Source organism: Acomys russatus, chromosome 27 (genome assembly GCF_903995435.1).
Source record: "Acomys russatus chromosome 27, mAcoRus1.1, whole genome shotgun sequence".
Classification (NCBI taxonomy): domain Eukaryota; kingdom Metazoa; phylum Chordata; class Mammalia; order Rodentia; family Muridae; genus Acomys; species Acomys russatus.
In genome coordinates this window covers 12,778,928-12,792,021 of record NC_067163.1, presented here as the reverse complement: position 1 = coordinate 12,792,021, position 13,094 = coordinate 12,778,928, and the positions used below count along the sequence as shown (strand labels likewise).

Here is a 13,094-nt window from a genome sequence, read left to right as displayed (position 1 = left end):
GTCTATAAGGTGTCCACTGGAAAACAGGGCTAGGCACAGACAAATACTGGCATTGTTCAGTGCCCATCCTTGTTCTGGACATTGAGGACATATACTGTGTGGAGAGGAGTTTGCTTGGCCTGGACTGTCCTGTCTATAGAGAGGCAATAACTATCATCAGTGAGGTCACTAGATGGGAGGGTGGTCTTTCAGTACCTTGAGGCATGTTCAACAGACCATATTAGCAAGGGAAAGACACTCACCAAGAGAGCAGGCAGTCATAAGACAGCAGGAGACTGTCCACAACTATGGGACTTCTAACCATGTTCTCCTGTTCAGATTATAACAGTCATCAAAGTAGATAGTATCTCATCTAGTCAAAGGACGCAAGTGTCTCTAAGCCAAACCATGACGCCCCTGATGCATAAGCCTACATACAGGAGGAATCAAGGACACAGTTTTCCATGATGGCTCGCTGTATACCATACGTCTTGGACATAACTGTCCCCTATTCATTCCCTGCCACAGATCCTGCACCCCCAACATGTTTCCTGTCTCCCTCCCAATTCATGTTGTTTTATTATAATGCTTTAAGTCCCTTTAGTGCTGTCTACAATAACATTTATGTAAGGTCATCCACTGAGGCATGAAAAACCTACCAAAGTCCATCCCCTCCCCCAAGGAATATTCAGAGAGAAGGTGAGGCAAGGACATGTTTTATAGACAAACTAGAGCAATCCTACATCCAATATCTGAAAACAGCTATCCTTAGTCAAAGTGCTTAGTAAAAGCCTGTACTTTCTTAAGTGAGGAGTGAATGAATTTCTAGATTTAGCCAAACCACCAAAATTAAACCAAGAATAGATAAACAACGTGGACAGGTCCAGAAGTAGTGAGGAGATTAAGATAGTGCCCTAGCTAAGGTGTCTGTCACTGTGAAAAGCATCTTGACCAAGAGTACCTTGGTGAGGGAAAGGTTTGTTTCACCTTACAGCTTATAGACCAGCATTCAGAGAACTCAAGGCAGGAGCTCAAGCTGGGCAGAGACTGAGACAGAAGCCATGAAGGAATGCTGTTTACTTGCCAGTTGCCCATGCTTTGCTCTTCCTGCTTTCAAAAAGGCACCCAGGACTACCAGCCCAGGGCTGGCAGCACCCAGAGTGAACTGGGCCTTCCACATCAACCATCAATCAAGAAAATGCACTTCGGGTTTGCTCACAGGACAATATGGTGGGGACGTTTCTTTCAACTGATGCTCTCTCTTCCAAAATGACTCTAGCTTCTGTTGAGCTGAGATGAAACTAGTCAACAAAATTGCTTCCAACCTAAAAAAGTCTAGGGCAAAACAGATTCATAGTCATCTTATGAGACATTCAATGAGTATCCCTAGGCAACTTATCTTAAACTACTAAAAATGGGTGGGGGAATAGAAACAGAAGGAGACCTCCTAAACTCTTCCTATGAAGCCAGTATCACTATAATATCCAAACTAGGTAAAGACACACACACACACACACAATATATATATATATATATTATCCCTTAGAAGCCTGTTTGTTTTCAGAGAGATAGAGAGTGGATGCAGATGTTAGAAGAGCAGGGAGAAACTGGGAGAAGTAGAAGGAGGAAACCATAATCAGAATATTGTGAGGAAAAATCTATTTTCAATAAAAGAAAAAAATATTTTGGTTCTTTTTTTTTTGTGGTTTTTCAAGTCAGGATTTCTCTGTGTAGCTATGGCTGTTCTGGACTTGCTTTGTAGACCAGGTTAGCCTTGAACTCACAGAGATATACCTGCCTCTGCTTCCCCTAGTGCTGGTATTACAGGCATGCACCACTATGCCTAGCTAAAAGAAAAAAAAATTAAAAGAGGTAAAGGACCACTACAATGAAAGCATTAAGTGTCTGAAGAGACAAAGAGGGATACCAGAAAATGGAAATATACCCCATGATATTGCATTGGGATACCAAAAGTTACTTAAAGACTTGATGTAATCCCAGTCAAAATTCTTATCTCATTCTTTACAGAAATAGGAAAAACTATTGTAAAGGCTTTTTTGGGGGGCTTGTTTGTTTGTGGTTCATATGGAACTACAAAGGAGCCCAAATAGCTAAGACAATACTGAACAAAAAGAACAGTTCTGGAGGGATTTGCACTTCAGATCTGAAGACATATTACAGAGCCACAATAATCAAAACAAGATACTACTGACACAAAAATAGACATGCAGACCAATAGGCCCAAATCAAAGACCCAAATGTGAATAGACATAATTATTTGACAAAGACACCTCCCAGTTCATCCCAATTTCTAATGGGTCAACGTATATTTGAGGTTGGAGTCCTCCTGATCCAATCAGATCAGAGCTTTCTGTCAAAATGGTGGGGGGGGGGGTACATAGCCGGAAAATAAAAAGGGTTAGTTTGAAAGAGGCAGGGGCAGGGTGTAAGGGCATCTCAGGGTATTTATGGTTCAGTGCCCACCGCAGCATTTTGAATACAGAATATCTGAAGTATGGGGTGGTGATATGAGGGAGCAAACTTTTGGGGTGAATAACTTGATTTCCTTGCCCAGCTGGCAGAATCTTATCAATAGACGTCTGGGCAGGGGCATGCTATCCATCCCTGGAGACTGACATCTACCCTTCTCTGTCTTCCTCAGCAGCCTCCCAAATCAATACGTTCAAATTTGTTTTTTATAATACATTTTATTAATGTGTTCATATTACATCTCAATGGTTATCCCATCCCTTCTATCCTCCCATTCCTCCCTCCCTCCCATTTCCCCTTTACTCCCCTTCCCTATGACTGTGACTGAGGGGGACCTCCCCCTTTGTTAAAAGAAAAAAGTCTATCATATACCTTCCAGGACTGAAGGTCGTGTTCACTGAATATGATAAAGTTGCCACAGTTGTGAGGACCCTGAGCATTGTCTGTTCTCTCTGCAGGTGACTGAGGGGGCAGAGTTATTCTTCAGGTAAGTGACCATATTAATTCTATCACACATGGAGACCTGGTATTTCAGGATGTGCTGAAGGTAGAGGCTGGCATCCGTCATCATAGGTTGACCATTTGGTGCAAATGAGATGAGAGGAAGGGCAGAACCCAAAGGCCAATTGAACAGCCCGGACCCACTGCTTTAATAAAGGAAAATGCTCTTCAAAGCACACTTCTTTAGACCAAATAAGTCTCTTGACTCAGTTCAAGAAAGAATAAGAAATGTGAGAAAACAGAGACCTTTGTGTATTGTTGTCAGGAATATGTCAATAAGCAAAAGCTATGAAACTATTTATTACACAGAAGTTCTTCCAAAAGGTGTTGGGCAATACAAGCAAAACACCTCAATTACCCCCAAAGATGTACACATACTCACACACATCACACACACACACACACACACACACACACACACACACACACAGATATACACAAAGGAATATCCTTAATAAAGAGCCATAAGGGGGTTTTCAAGAGAGGGAAGAAAAATGCAGGTGATTGAAGGGAGGTAATGGAGCAGGAAGTATTAAACGCGGTGGGGATGGGAAGGCAAGATATGCGCAGTGGGGGCCAGGGGTGTTGAAACCTACTACCATAGAAGCTTCCCAATATGTATGCAAATACATAGAGAAAATGAGTTTAAACGTGGTTACCCCATCCTATTACAAGTGACAATGCCTCTCGTAGGAATTGTAGGCTACCAAATAGAAAATACATTACCAAGTATGGGTTGCCTCTTTTCAAGTTGTTGGGCATTGGAGCCCTATAGGCCCCCATATATGACTAGCTCTTGATATCGCTCTTGCTTACTCCTTAGAATTTGATGGTAAGATCCTGCTGTGGGATGAAATATGACATCACACACTGGAGTCATAGAACAAGGAGAAATCAAGCTGGTACCAACTAGAAGCTTGAGCCCTAACTGGTTACATTCCACACTGTGGGAAGATGCTACATACACCAGAGAAGAAAAGTCAGCAACAGTGTTTACCAAGCTGTGCACCCTGGGGTTCACAGTAAGGTCTGGCCTGGGAAGATACACCCTCAGGTGCAACAGTGTTTTCCCATAAAGACTCTTTTTTTGTCAAGGATTTGTCCCACAGTGCTTTAGAGTCTTGGTGAGCCAGAGCACTAGTGGAAGGCCTGACAGGTAAGAGACTGAGGGCAGAATGTCATTTTCAGAGCAGGAGCACACTCCTGGCATGATTCCTGTTCTGGGCCAACGGGTAAGTTTTTCTTCTACTACGTTTTCCTACAGATCTAGCGCTTCCCAAGCACATACGGAAAGAAATAGCAAAGAAAATCTACCCATTTAAACACCATGTTAAATTTATTTAGTGACTATATTAATAGTATAGTGTTTTGACATTGTAAAAGTCAAACAAAGAAAGGGTTAGATGGGAAATTAACCAGTTCTTGGAGACACTGAAAGTCTTTCATCCCTAGGACATAAAGTCCAAGACCACGGTCCTTTCTCTGGTTTAATTGTCACAGAAGGCACTGGGCTCTGCAAATGCAAAGCAAAGATGCTGGCTCCTGGATACACATATCTAGTCCTGTGTGGCCCACCATTGTGCCATTCTTCCTGTCTCTGGGGCCTGAGAAGATGAGATAATGTGGAGGAGCATCAAGTTTTCTTTTCTTTTTTTTTTTAAACTGCCTTTCAGAGGCCTTTTCTGTTCCTTGTTCTTCTCAAGCCTGAGTCATCAAAGCATAGAAACTACTGAAGCAGGTATTCACCTCGTCTTAAAAACACTTTCCAAGGAACATCTAGAACAATTTGTAAGTAAATAGACGGACATGTGGCCCAGGAAAGGCTACAAATACTGTAAGTGTCAGGGAACGTGCTGTCTTCTCACTCTCACCTAGTGCTAAGCTCCAATGCCCTGCTTTTAAATGACAAGATCTTATGAGCATGCTCTCCCTATGAAGATTTTCCAAATGACTTTCTCTGTCAATAAAAAGTTCAGCAGGGAGAGAGATGTTCTGGTAGAATACGTTAAGAAGGACATGCTGACCCTCTGGATCAAAGGCTGATCTTCCCCTTTAAATGCTAAGACATCACCAAGAATAACAAGAAAATGGAAGACAATCAAGGGGGTGGCAAAGGGACATCAAAGGACAAACTGGCCTTGTGATGTTTCATCCATAATGTTCCAGAAAAGAGAAGAGACTGGAGTTAAGGTATTCTCGAGGTTATCTAGTTTTAAATTTTTTATTCTAAAACACATGCATGGGTATTTTGTCTAGACATATGTCAGTTCACCATGCATGTGCAGTGCCCACAAAGGCCATAAGATGTTATTGGATCCCATCAAACTGGGGTTACAGAGGATTGTGAACACCTCAATGGGTGCTGCGAGTTGAACCCAGGTCCTCTAGAAGAGCAACAAGCAATCTTGGCCCCTGAGCCATCTCTCCAGCCCTGAAAAAAAATAAACATTTTATACTAAAACCTGAAAGATGAATTTGAGCATCTGAAGGCCAACCTGTAGACACCATGAGAACAGAAAGATAAAATACATTCAAGGTATATTCAAGAAACCATCTCCTTGAAGAACTTATAGAAAAAGATTAGAAAATATGGAATAAATCATCAAAAATAAAGATTTTCATCAAAATAAACATATGATTTCTATATGCTATATGCCCAACTAATGCTCAATAAGTGTTTGAAGGAAAAGGCCTATTTATATAGACATATCACAAAATTCCAGTACATGGACTAAATCAGAAAGATGTTAAATGAAATGAGTCCTTCTGTGAAAGTACTAGAGCTAAACTTTCCTTTAGGAAAGACTTTCAGAAGTTTCTGAAGAAATAAATTTAAATTACTGAATAAAACAGTTGCTGAAACCAGAATCCATGGAGGCAAATTGAACCCAAAATTGCACGAAATTGATATTTTCTTTAAAAAAAAACCATAAATTTATTTCTCATATTTTTGGAAAGTATGAATCTGAAATGTGGGGGGAATAAATGAATATTCAAACCACAGCAGGCCATCCATGACTTTATTTAAGCTTAATTACCTCTTCAAGGACCCCATATCTCTATGTAGTCCCACTGGGCAGAGTCAAGGCTTCAGCATATACATTTGAGCATGGAGGGGATACAATGTGATTTTAATACAAGTCTGACCAAGAAGAAAATATTTAGTATCCAAAACCTGTAATACTAATAATATGGAAAGGGAAGAACCAATTTTTAAGGTTCTGTAACCAAGGATAAATAGCCCAAAGCACTGTAAGATGTAGATTCACTTCTATATACTGACTGTGCACATTACATACAAAACTCCCCAAAGTTGAACATTTGTGTTATACGTGGCATGGAACCACACTTATAAAAGGTCAAAAATATGGATATTTTCAGTACAGATGGACTAGAAGTGATTACTATGGTAAATCTTCACTAAGGAAGTATTTACATGGTGCCTTTTTGTCAAATTAGAAAGACATATAAACAAGAACAAGATCGTGTCACATCAGCAACAAATTGAAATTTCACATCATAAAGCATTTTCTCCAGGTGACCTCAATTGAGTCTATGAGCCCTGGAATCCAACTCTTTCTTTTCTGCCAGTGCAAAAAGAGCAGAAGTGAAATACGTTCCCCTCAGACAAGAAAATACACATTTCAACTCTCATCTTTTAGCCTGCAGCCAGATGGAGTATGCCATTATAGCTTATGGAACCATGGGATAGGCAAAGCCTGAAGGCTAAATGGTTCTATCACCAAAATCTCTCTTACTGATTAGATCTCTTTAATGTGCTATGATATGAACAAGCACCAAGCCTCCAGCATGAGTCATGCCACAGTCAGGGTTTATAACATCTCCTGCCTAGAATTTCTCTGGCCTACTATCTCTAACTCTGAGACAATGGACATTAGCTGTCTGTGGTGGCACATAACGGTAGGATTTGCTAAAGGAGGCAAAGGCAGGAGGATCACGAGTCTGAGGCCATCCTGGGCTACACATTTAAGGGGCTGGAGAGATGGCTCAGAGAGTAAAAACACTGACTCTTCTTCCAGAGGCCATGAGTTCTATTCCCAGCAACCACATGGTGGCTCACAACCATCTATAAAATGATCGGATGCCCTCTTCTGGCCTGCAGGTGTACATGCAGGTAGAGCCCTGTATATATAACAATTAATACATAAATCTTAAAAGAAAAGAAACCAATGGACTTAAAATCCATACAAGAGGAAAACAAAAATTTAGATCTTAAGAACTAACATATGGCTAAAAATTTTAATGAGCATTAAATCAGAAATACGAGATTCAGAGCAATCATAAGAAACACAGTATATGTGTCCTAACAAGCTATTCCACACTCGAGCATATTGTCTCAAGTGTTCAGATGGAAGAACCTCTCTGTCTGGTTTTAGAATACCTGGGTGTCTCTGTAATGCTGTACAACATTACTGTCTGGAATTAAACATAGTAAGAGTCACCATTAAAAAAAAAAAAAAAAAAAAAAAAGAAACCAATGGACATTGAATTACCCTGGTATTAATTCCAGAAAGAGAAAACCAACAGAAGAAAGTGAAACAAGATATTAGACTTCTGGAATAGAGTAAGGCAGGTCTCCTTGTTATGGGTTTGCACACCCACAGATTTGCAATCCATAGATTCAACCAACTTGTCTACACATTAAATAAATAAATAAATAAATCTGGTGCTTGTCAATACTGCTCATTTTTTAAAAGAACCAATTCATCTTTTCATTGATTTTTAGTTTATTGTGGGTATTTTATTCTCGTTGGGACTATTGAGAGCAGTAGTGTGTCCATGATCTTGTTCTGTATGTTTGCTGGTGGTGTGTAGAAAAGCTATTGATTTGTGAGAGCTGATTGTGTGTCCTGACACATGGCTGAACTGTTTATCATTTCTAGACTCTTTGTAGTAGAATTGTTGGCATCTCCTATGTACAATATCATGTCATCTGCAAATAGAAATAGTTTGGCTTCTCCTTTCCTTATCTGCATCCCTTTCGTATTATTCTCCTGCCTTGTTGCTCTAGCTAGAACTTCAAGAACAAAATCGAAAAGGAGTGGGGAACAGTGAAAGGAAGAATCCTTGTTTCATTCTTGACTTCAGTTGAATTTCTTCTACCCTTTCTTCATTTAGGATGATGTTGTCTGTGTTTTTAATCTTAATTTTATTTTTTGTGTGGACTTATTATATATAACTTTTATGATGTTGAAGCATGTTTTCTCTAGTCCTATGTTCTCTGGGACTTTTTATCATGAAGGCATGTTGGATTTTTTTTTTTTTGAAAAGACTTTTCTGCTTCTAGTGAGATGATTGTAGGATTTTTTTTAAAACTTTTGTCCACTTATGTGGTTTATTTAGGTTTGTTGGCTTGTACTTATTGAATCATGCCTGCATCTCAGGAATAGAGCTGACTTGGCCATAGTGGTTAATCTTTTTTATATATTCTATTTGTGAGTAGTCCATTGAAAGTTTTTATTCTGTGTTTATTAGGGATGCTGTCTGGTAGTTTTATTTTGTTGTTGTGTCTTTACCTGGTTTGAGTATTACAGTGATATTGGCTTCTAAGAAGGTTAAGGAGAGTTCCTTCTGTTTTATTTTAAAAGTTTAAGAAGGATTAGCCGTACATCTTTAAAAGTCTGGTAGAACTCTGCTGTGAATCCATCTGGATCTGAAGTTTTGTTTGTTTGTTTTAAATCTGGATATCTTTTTTATCTGGATATCTGGATATATTACTATTTTAAGATCCTCATCTGTTATGGGTCTGTTTATGTTACTGACATCTTCTTAGTTTAGCTTTTGGTACTTTGCCTGAGTCTAGAAATTCACCCATTTCCTTTAGGGTTTTCAGCTTCAGGGAGTACAGTATTTTAAAATATTCCCTTGTAAGAGTCTCACCTTCGTTGGGGTCTGTTGTACTGCTTCCCTGTTTATTTCTGATTCCATTAATTTGGTCCTCTCTTTCTTTCTTTTGTTTAGTTGGGCCAAGGGTCTGCCAATCTTGTTCATCTTTTCAAAGACTAGTTCTTAGATTACTTGATTCTTTATATAATTTTGTTTCTATTTCACTGGTTTCTGCTCTGATATTTATTATTTCTTGCCATTGACTGAGCTTGGATTTAGTTTGTTCTTGTTTTTAAATTTTTTTTGAGTTACATCAGGCAGTTATTTATTTGTGCTCTTCCTTCTTTTTAATGTAGGCAGTTAGGTCTATAAATTTTCCTCTTATGACTTCTTTCAATGTGCTCTAGAGATTTTGTTGTGTTGTATTTTCATTTTCATTTTCAGTTAGTTCTAAAAATTTTCTTAATTCTTCCCTGATTGCTTCTTTTGACACTTTCTTCAGTAAATGAGTTGTTTAATCTCTGTGAGTTTGTGTATTTACTAGAGGTTTTTATGTGGTCAGTTTAAATTTTATAGCACTGTAATCAGAAAACACACAAGGAGCTATTTCAATTTGTAAAAATTTCTTTTGTGCCACAGGATATGTACTATTTTAGAAACACTTCCATGTACATTGAATAGAATATGCATTCTTTGTCATTTAGGTGGAATATTTTAAAATATATTTTATTAATTTATTCATATTACATTTACATTGTTATCCCATCCCTTGTATCCTCCCATTCCTCCCTCCCTCCCATTTTCCCCTTACTCCCCTCCTCTATGACTGTGACTGAGGGGGACTTCCTCCCCCTGTATATGCTCATAGGGTATCAAGTTTTTTCTTGGTAGCCTGCTATCCTTCCTCTGAGTGCCACCAGGCCTCCCCATCCAGGGGACGTGGTCAAATATGGGGCACCAGAGTTTGTGTCTCTCTCCACTCAACTGTGGAGAATGTCCTGTCCATTGAGTGGATCTGCATAGGGGTTTGAAGTTTACTGCACATATTGTCCTTGGCTGGTGCCATAGTTTGAGCAGGACCCCTGGGCCCAGATCTACCCGTCATAATGTTCTTCTTGTAGGTTTCTAGGACCCTCTGGATCCTTCTATGTACCCATTCTCTCATGCTTTTCTCACCTAGAGTCCCAATAGGAAGTCTTCCCATCTGTCCCACTTTCCTGGTGAGTGAATACTTTCATGGGACATGCCCCTTGGGCTAGTGTCCAGATATAAGTGAGTATATACCATTTGACTCTTTCTGCTTCTGGGTTAACTCACTCATTATGATCAGTTCTAGTTCAATCCATTTGTCCACAAACAGAGGTACATTTTTAAAGAAATTGGACACCCCAGAGTTTAGTGCAAATATGTTCAGAATAGTATTGCCTTCCTGGTTAACTGTTCCCTTAACTAGAATGAAGGGTCCCTCCTTATCTCTTCTAAGTAGTTTTACTTTGAAGTCTGTTTCATTAGATGATAGGATAGTAGTCCTTGCTTGTTTCTTAGTTTCATATGATGGTAGAACTTCTGTTCATCTTTTTGCTCTGAAATAGTGACTATCTTTAAAGCTAAGGTGTGTTTCTTATAGACAATAAGTAGATGGGTTTTGTTCATTAATAGACAGTCAATCTGTGTCTTTTGATTGGAGAATTGAGGCCATTGATACTTAAAATTATTATTTAAATGTGTGATTATTATGTTGTTGATTTGTATGGTAATATTTGTATTCTCCATGATACTTTGTGCTTTAATCATTATGGCTTCATATTTCTCCAGTCTTTCTGTTATGTCCACTCCCCTCTTCAGCCTAAAATACTGCTTTCTGTATTTTCCTTAGGTTTGGTTTGCTGTATATAAAATTTTTAGGCTGGTTATATGGGAATTTTTTCTTTTTCCTTCAATTATGGCAGATAGTTCTGTGGGCATATTAGTCCAGACTGGCCATCACAGTCTTTAGGACTTTGAATACACTGCTGGTGAAATTTCAATCAGTCTAAACCCAAATAGCTATACTCAGCTAATGGCTCCAATACTGGGAAGAATATAACAAGAGTGATGAGAAGGTCAGTGAGAAACATGTTTTACTCTTGGATGATGGGACACAACTGAGGTGCTCTTAATTTGTTCCTAGAACTCAAATTATGAATTTTACAACACGACTGACTATACATAGGAAAGAGGATCCTAGAAATAAGGACATAAAATAAAGAAATATTTTAGAGTGAAATTATTTTTAAAAATAATCATGTTACTTTCTTAGACTAGACTCACTGGGAAAAGCTTAAAAATGAGAATCTGTATAGAAGTTACTAGGTGAGCAATTTCAATCCATATGAAAGCATCTTTCAAAACACAGTCACACAAAGTTATGATGTAGTGTCTCCTAGGGTGGAGATGGCCTGTTGTTTTCATCTACTCATGTTCCCATCACAAAATGTCACAGACTAAGGGTCTTCAACAGTATGTATTCATTTTCTACAGTGCTATAAAGTTGAAAGTTTGAGGACTGGCACTACAAGGTTAGCTCCTCATGTAGTCCCTCTCCTTGGTTTGTTGATGACGCCTCTTCTTGTATCCACATTCAGCTTTTTTCCTTTGCAGCTGTGTCTCCATATTCTCATAAAGGGCACCAGCCTATCCTATACTTCTTCCCAGGATGGCCTTATTAACTACAATGAACTGTTTCAAAACCCCAGGACAGTTACTGCTACATGCTGAGGCACTGGGTTTCAACACAAGACTTTTTGGGCGCGTAAGCTATAAGACTGGTATATAATTTACTTTCCTAATGATGAAGACAACTATAGAAGAGTTTATTTGAGCTTATGGTTCTGGAAGGATAAGAGTCTGTGCGGGCAGGGAGGCATCACAGTAAGCAACAGATGTGGTGGATACGGCAGGATGCTAAGAGGTTATATTGCTCACCATTATCATCAAAAACTAGGAGTATAGTGAAACCTTAACATCTCAAATCCAGCCACCAGTGACATACTTCCTCCAGCAAGTAGGTGTAAAACTCCTCAAACAGAGCAACCACAGACACCAACTGTTCAAATGCAGGAGTCCATGGAGGGACATCTCCCATTTAAATTAGTCACAAAACATGGTCTTGGTGGTCACTCACTAAGAACATAGAAAACTATTAGAGTACCTATGCATTGTGAGACTTCGTGGCACTGAGGAGAAGCCACGATAAATTCTGACTGTATGGAATAAATTACAACTATGATATGATCGTAGAGTAAATTTCATTTCATCTTGACAGCAAAGGATGGCAAGTTCTAGTAGAAATAGGATTAGAGGTGTTGGGGAGCTGGTACTCAAGTGGTAAGGACCAAACAGTCAAGAGATTGGTCAAGCAGTTCTCATAGCCACAGCTTCTACTGCAGCATTTTCAAACTGAAGGAAAAAGGTGAGTTTAAATGTGATCAGGGTGGCATCACTTGACTCCCTGTACCAACTCAAGGACTCTCAGTAAAAGAAAACCGTGTTCAGAGCTCTGCTGACCAGTGCCTGACCAGTGAGCTACTCACCGGTCTTTTCTTAATTGCCTCCTAGATTGATGATCTTGGAAAGGGAAATTCTTCCATGCTCTTGGCTGATCAGTACCTCTCACCTTCAACAAAAGCACTAAATCCTCTGCCGCTACAGAGATCATGTATTAATACATGTGCTCTCTCCTTTCAGGTGCCGGCAGCCATCCTGGTACAACCCATGTCAGGTTCAAATGTATACCGAAATTAGGAATCGTTTTCGGTGAGAACTGTCATTTCTATGGCAACTTGGAAGGCTTGTGTAATAATAAGAGATCCAGATGCTGCACGGTGCCTGTGAGAATGGATAATATGTAGAGCACTGAAGCCACAGGAAGAACGTTTTACTATTATCTCATTAAAGCAAGACTCCCTTGAAAAATGCCTTCCCCCCGCCCAAGAACGAAGTGAGTCCCGTGTCCCTATTTGAAATAAGTTAGTATAAATGTGGGGGTTGGAATATGAGTCTTGGAACTAAACAAGAGCCAGTGTACTCACCCTTCGCAGACCAGAAGAAAGGTGCTTGGGCATTAAATAGAGTCATTCCCAATTCAGATTTTCTATAAAGCAACATGGGACAATATTGGGGGTGGCAATGACTTGGGAGTGGGTCTGACTGGATGGAGACTTAGGAAAACTGTACTTTGAGTCCAAGGAACAAACTATCTCCATAATCCATTCTCTTCAATGAAGTTGGGTTTTGTT

At 39.4% G+C, this 13,094-nt stretch overlaps 1 protein-coding gene across 1 annotated transcript; it reads left to right on the top strand.

The window, feature by feature from the left end:
• The first annotated feature begins 4,776 nt into the window (after window positions 1–4,776).
• Window positions 4,777–12,707, top strand: LOC127209810 (beta-defensin 50-like). Its single transcript, XM_051169453.1, has 2 exons — window positions 4,777–4,804; window positions 12,544–12,707. The coding sequence occupies exons 1-2, from the start codon at window positions 4,777–4,779 to the stop codon at window positions 12,705–12,707; spliced, it is 192 nt and encodes a 63-aa protein (XP_051025410.1).
• Window positions 12,708–13,094: the final 387 nt, after the last annotated feature.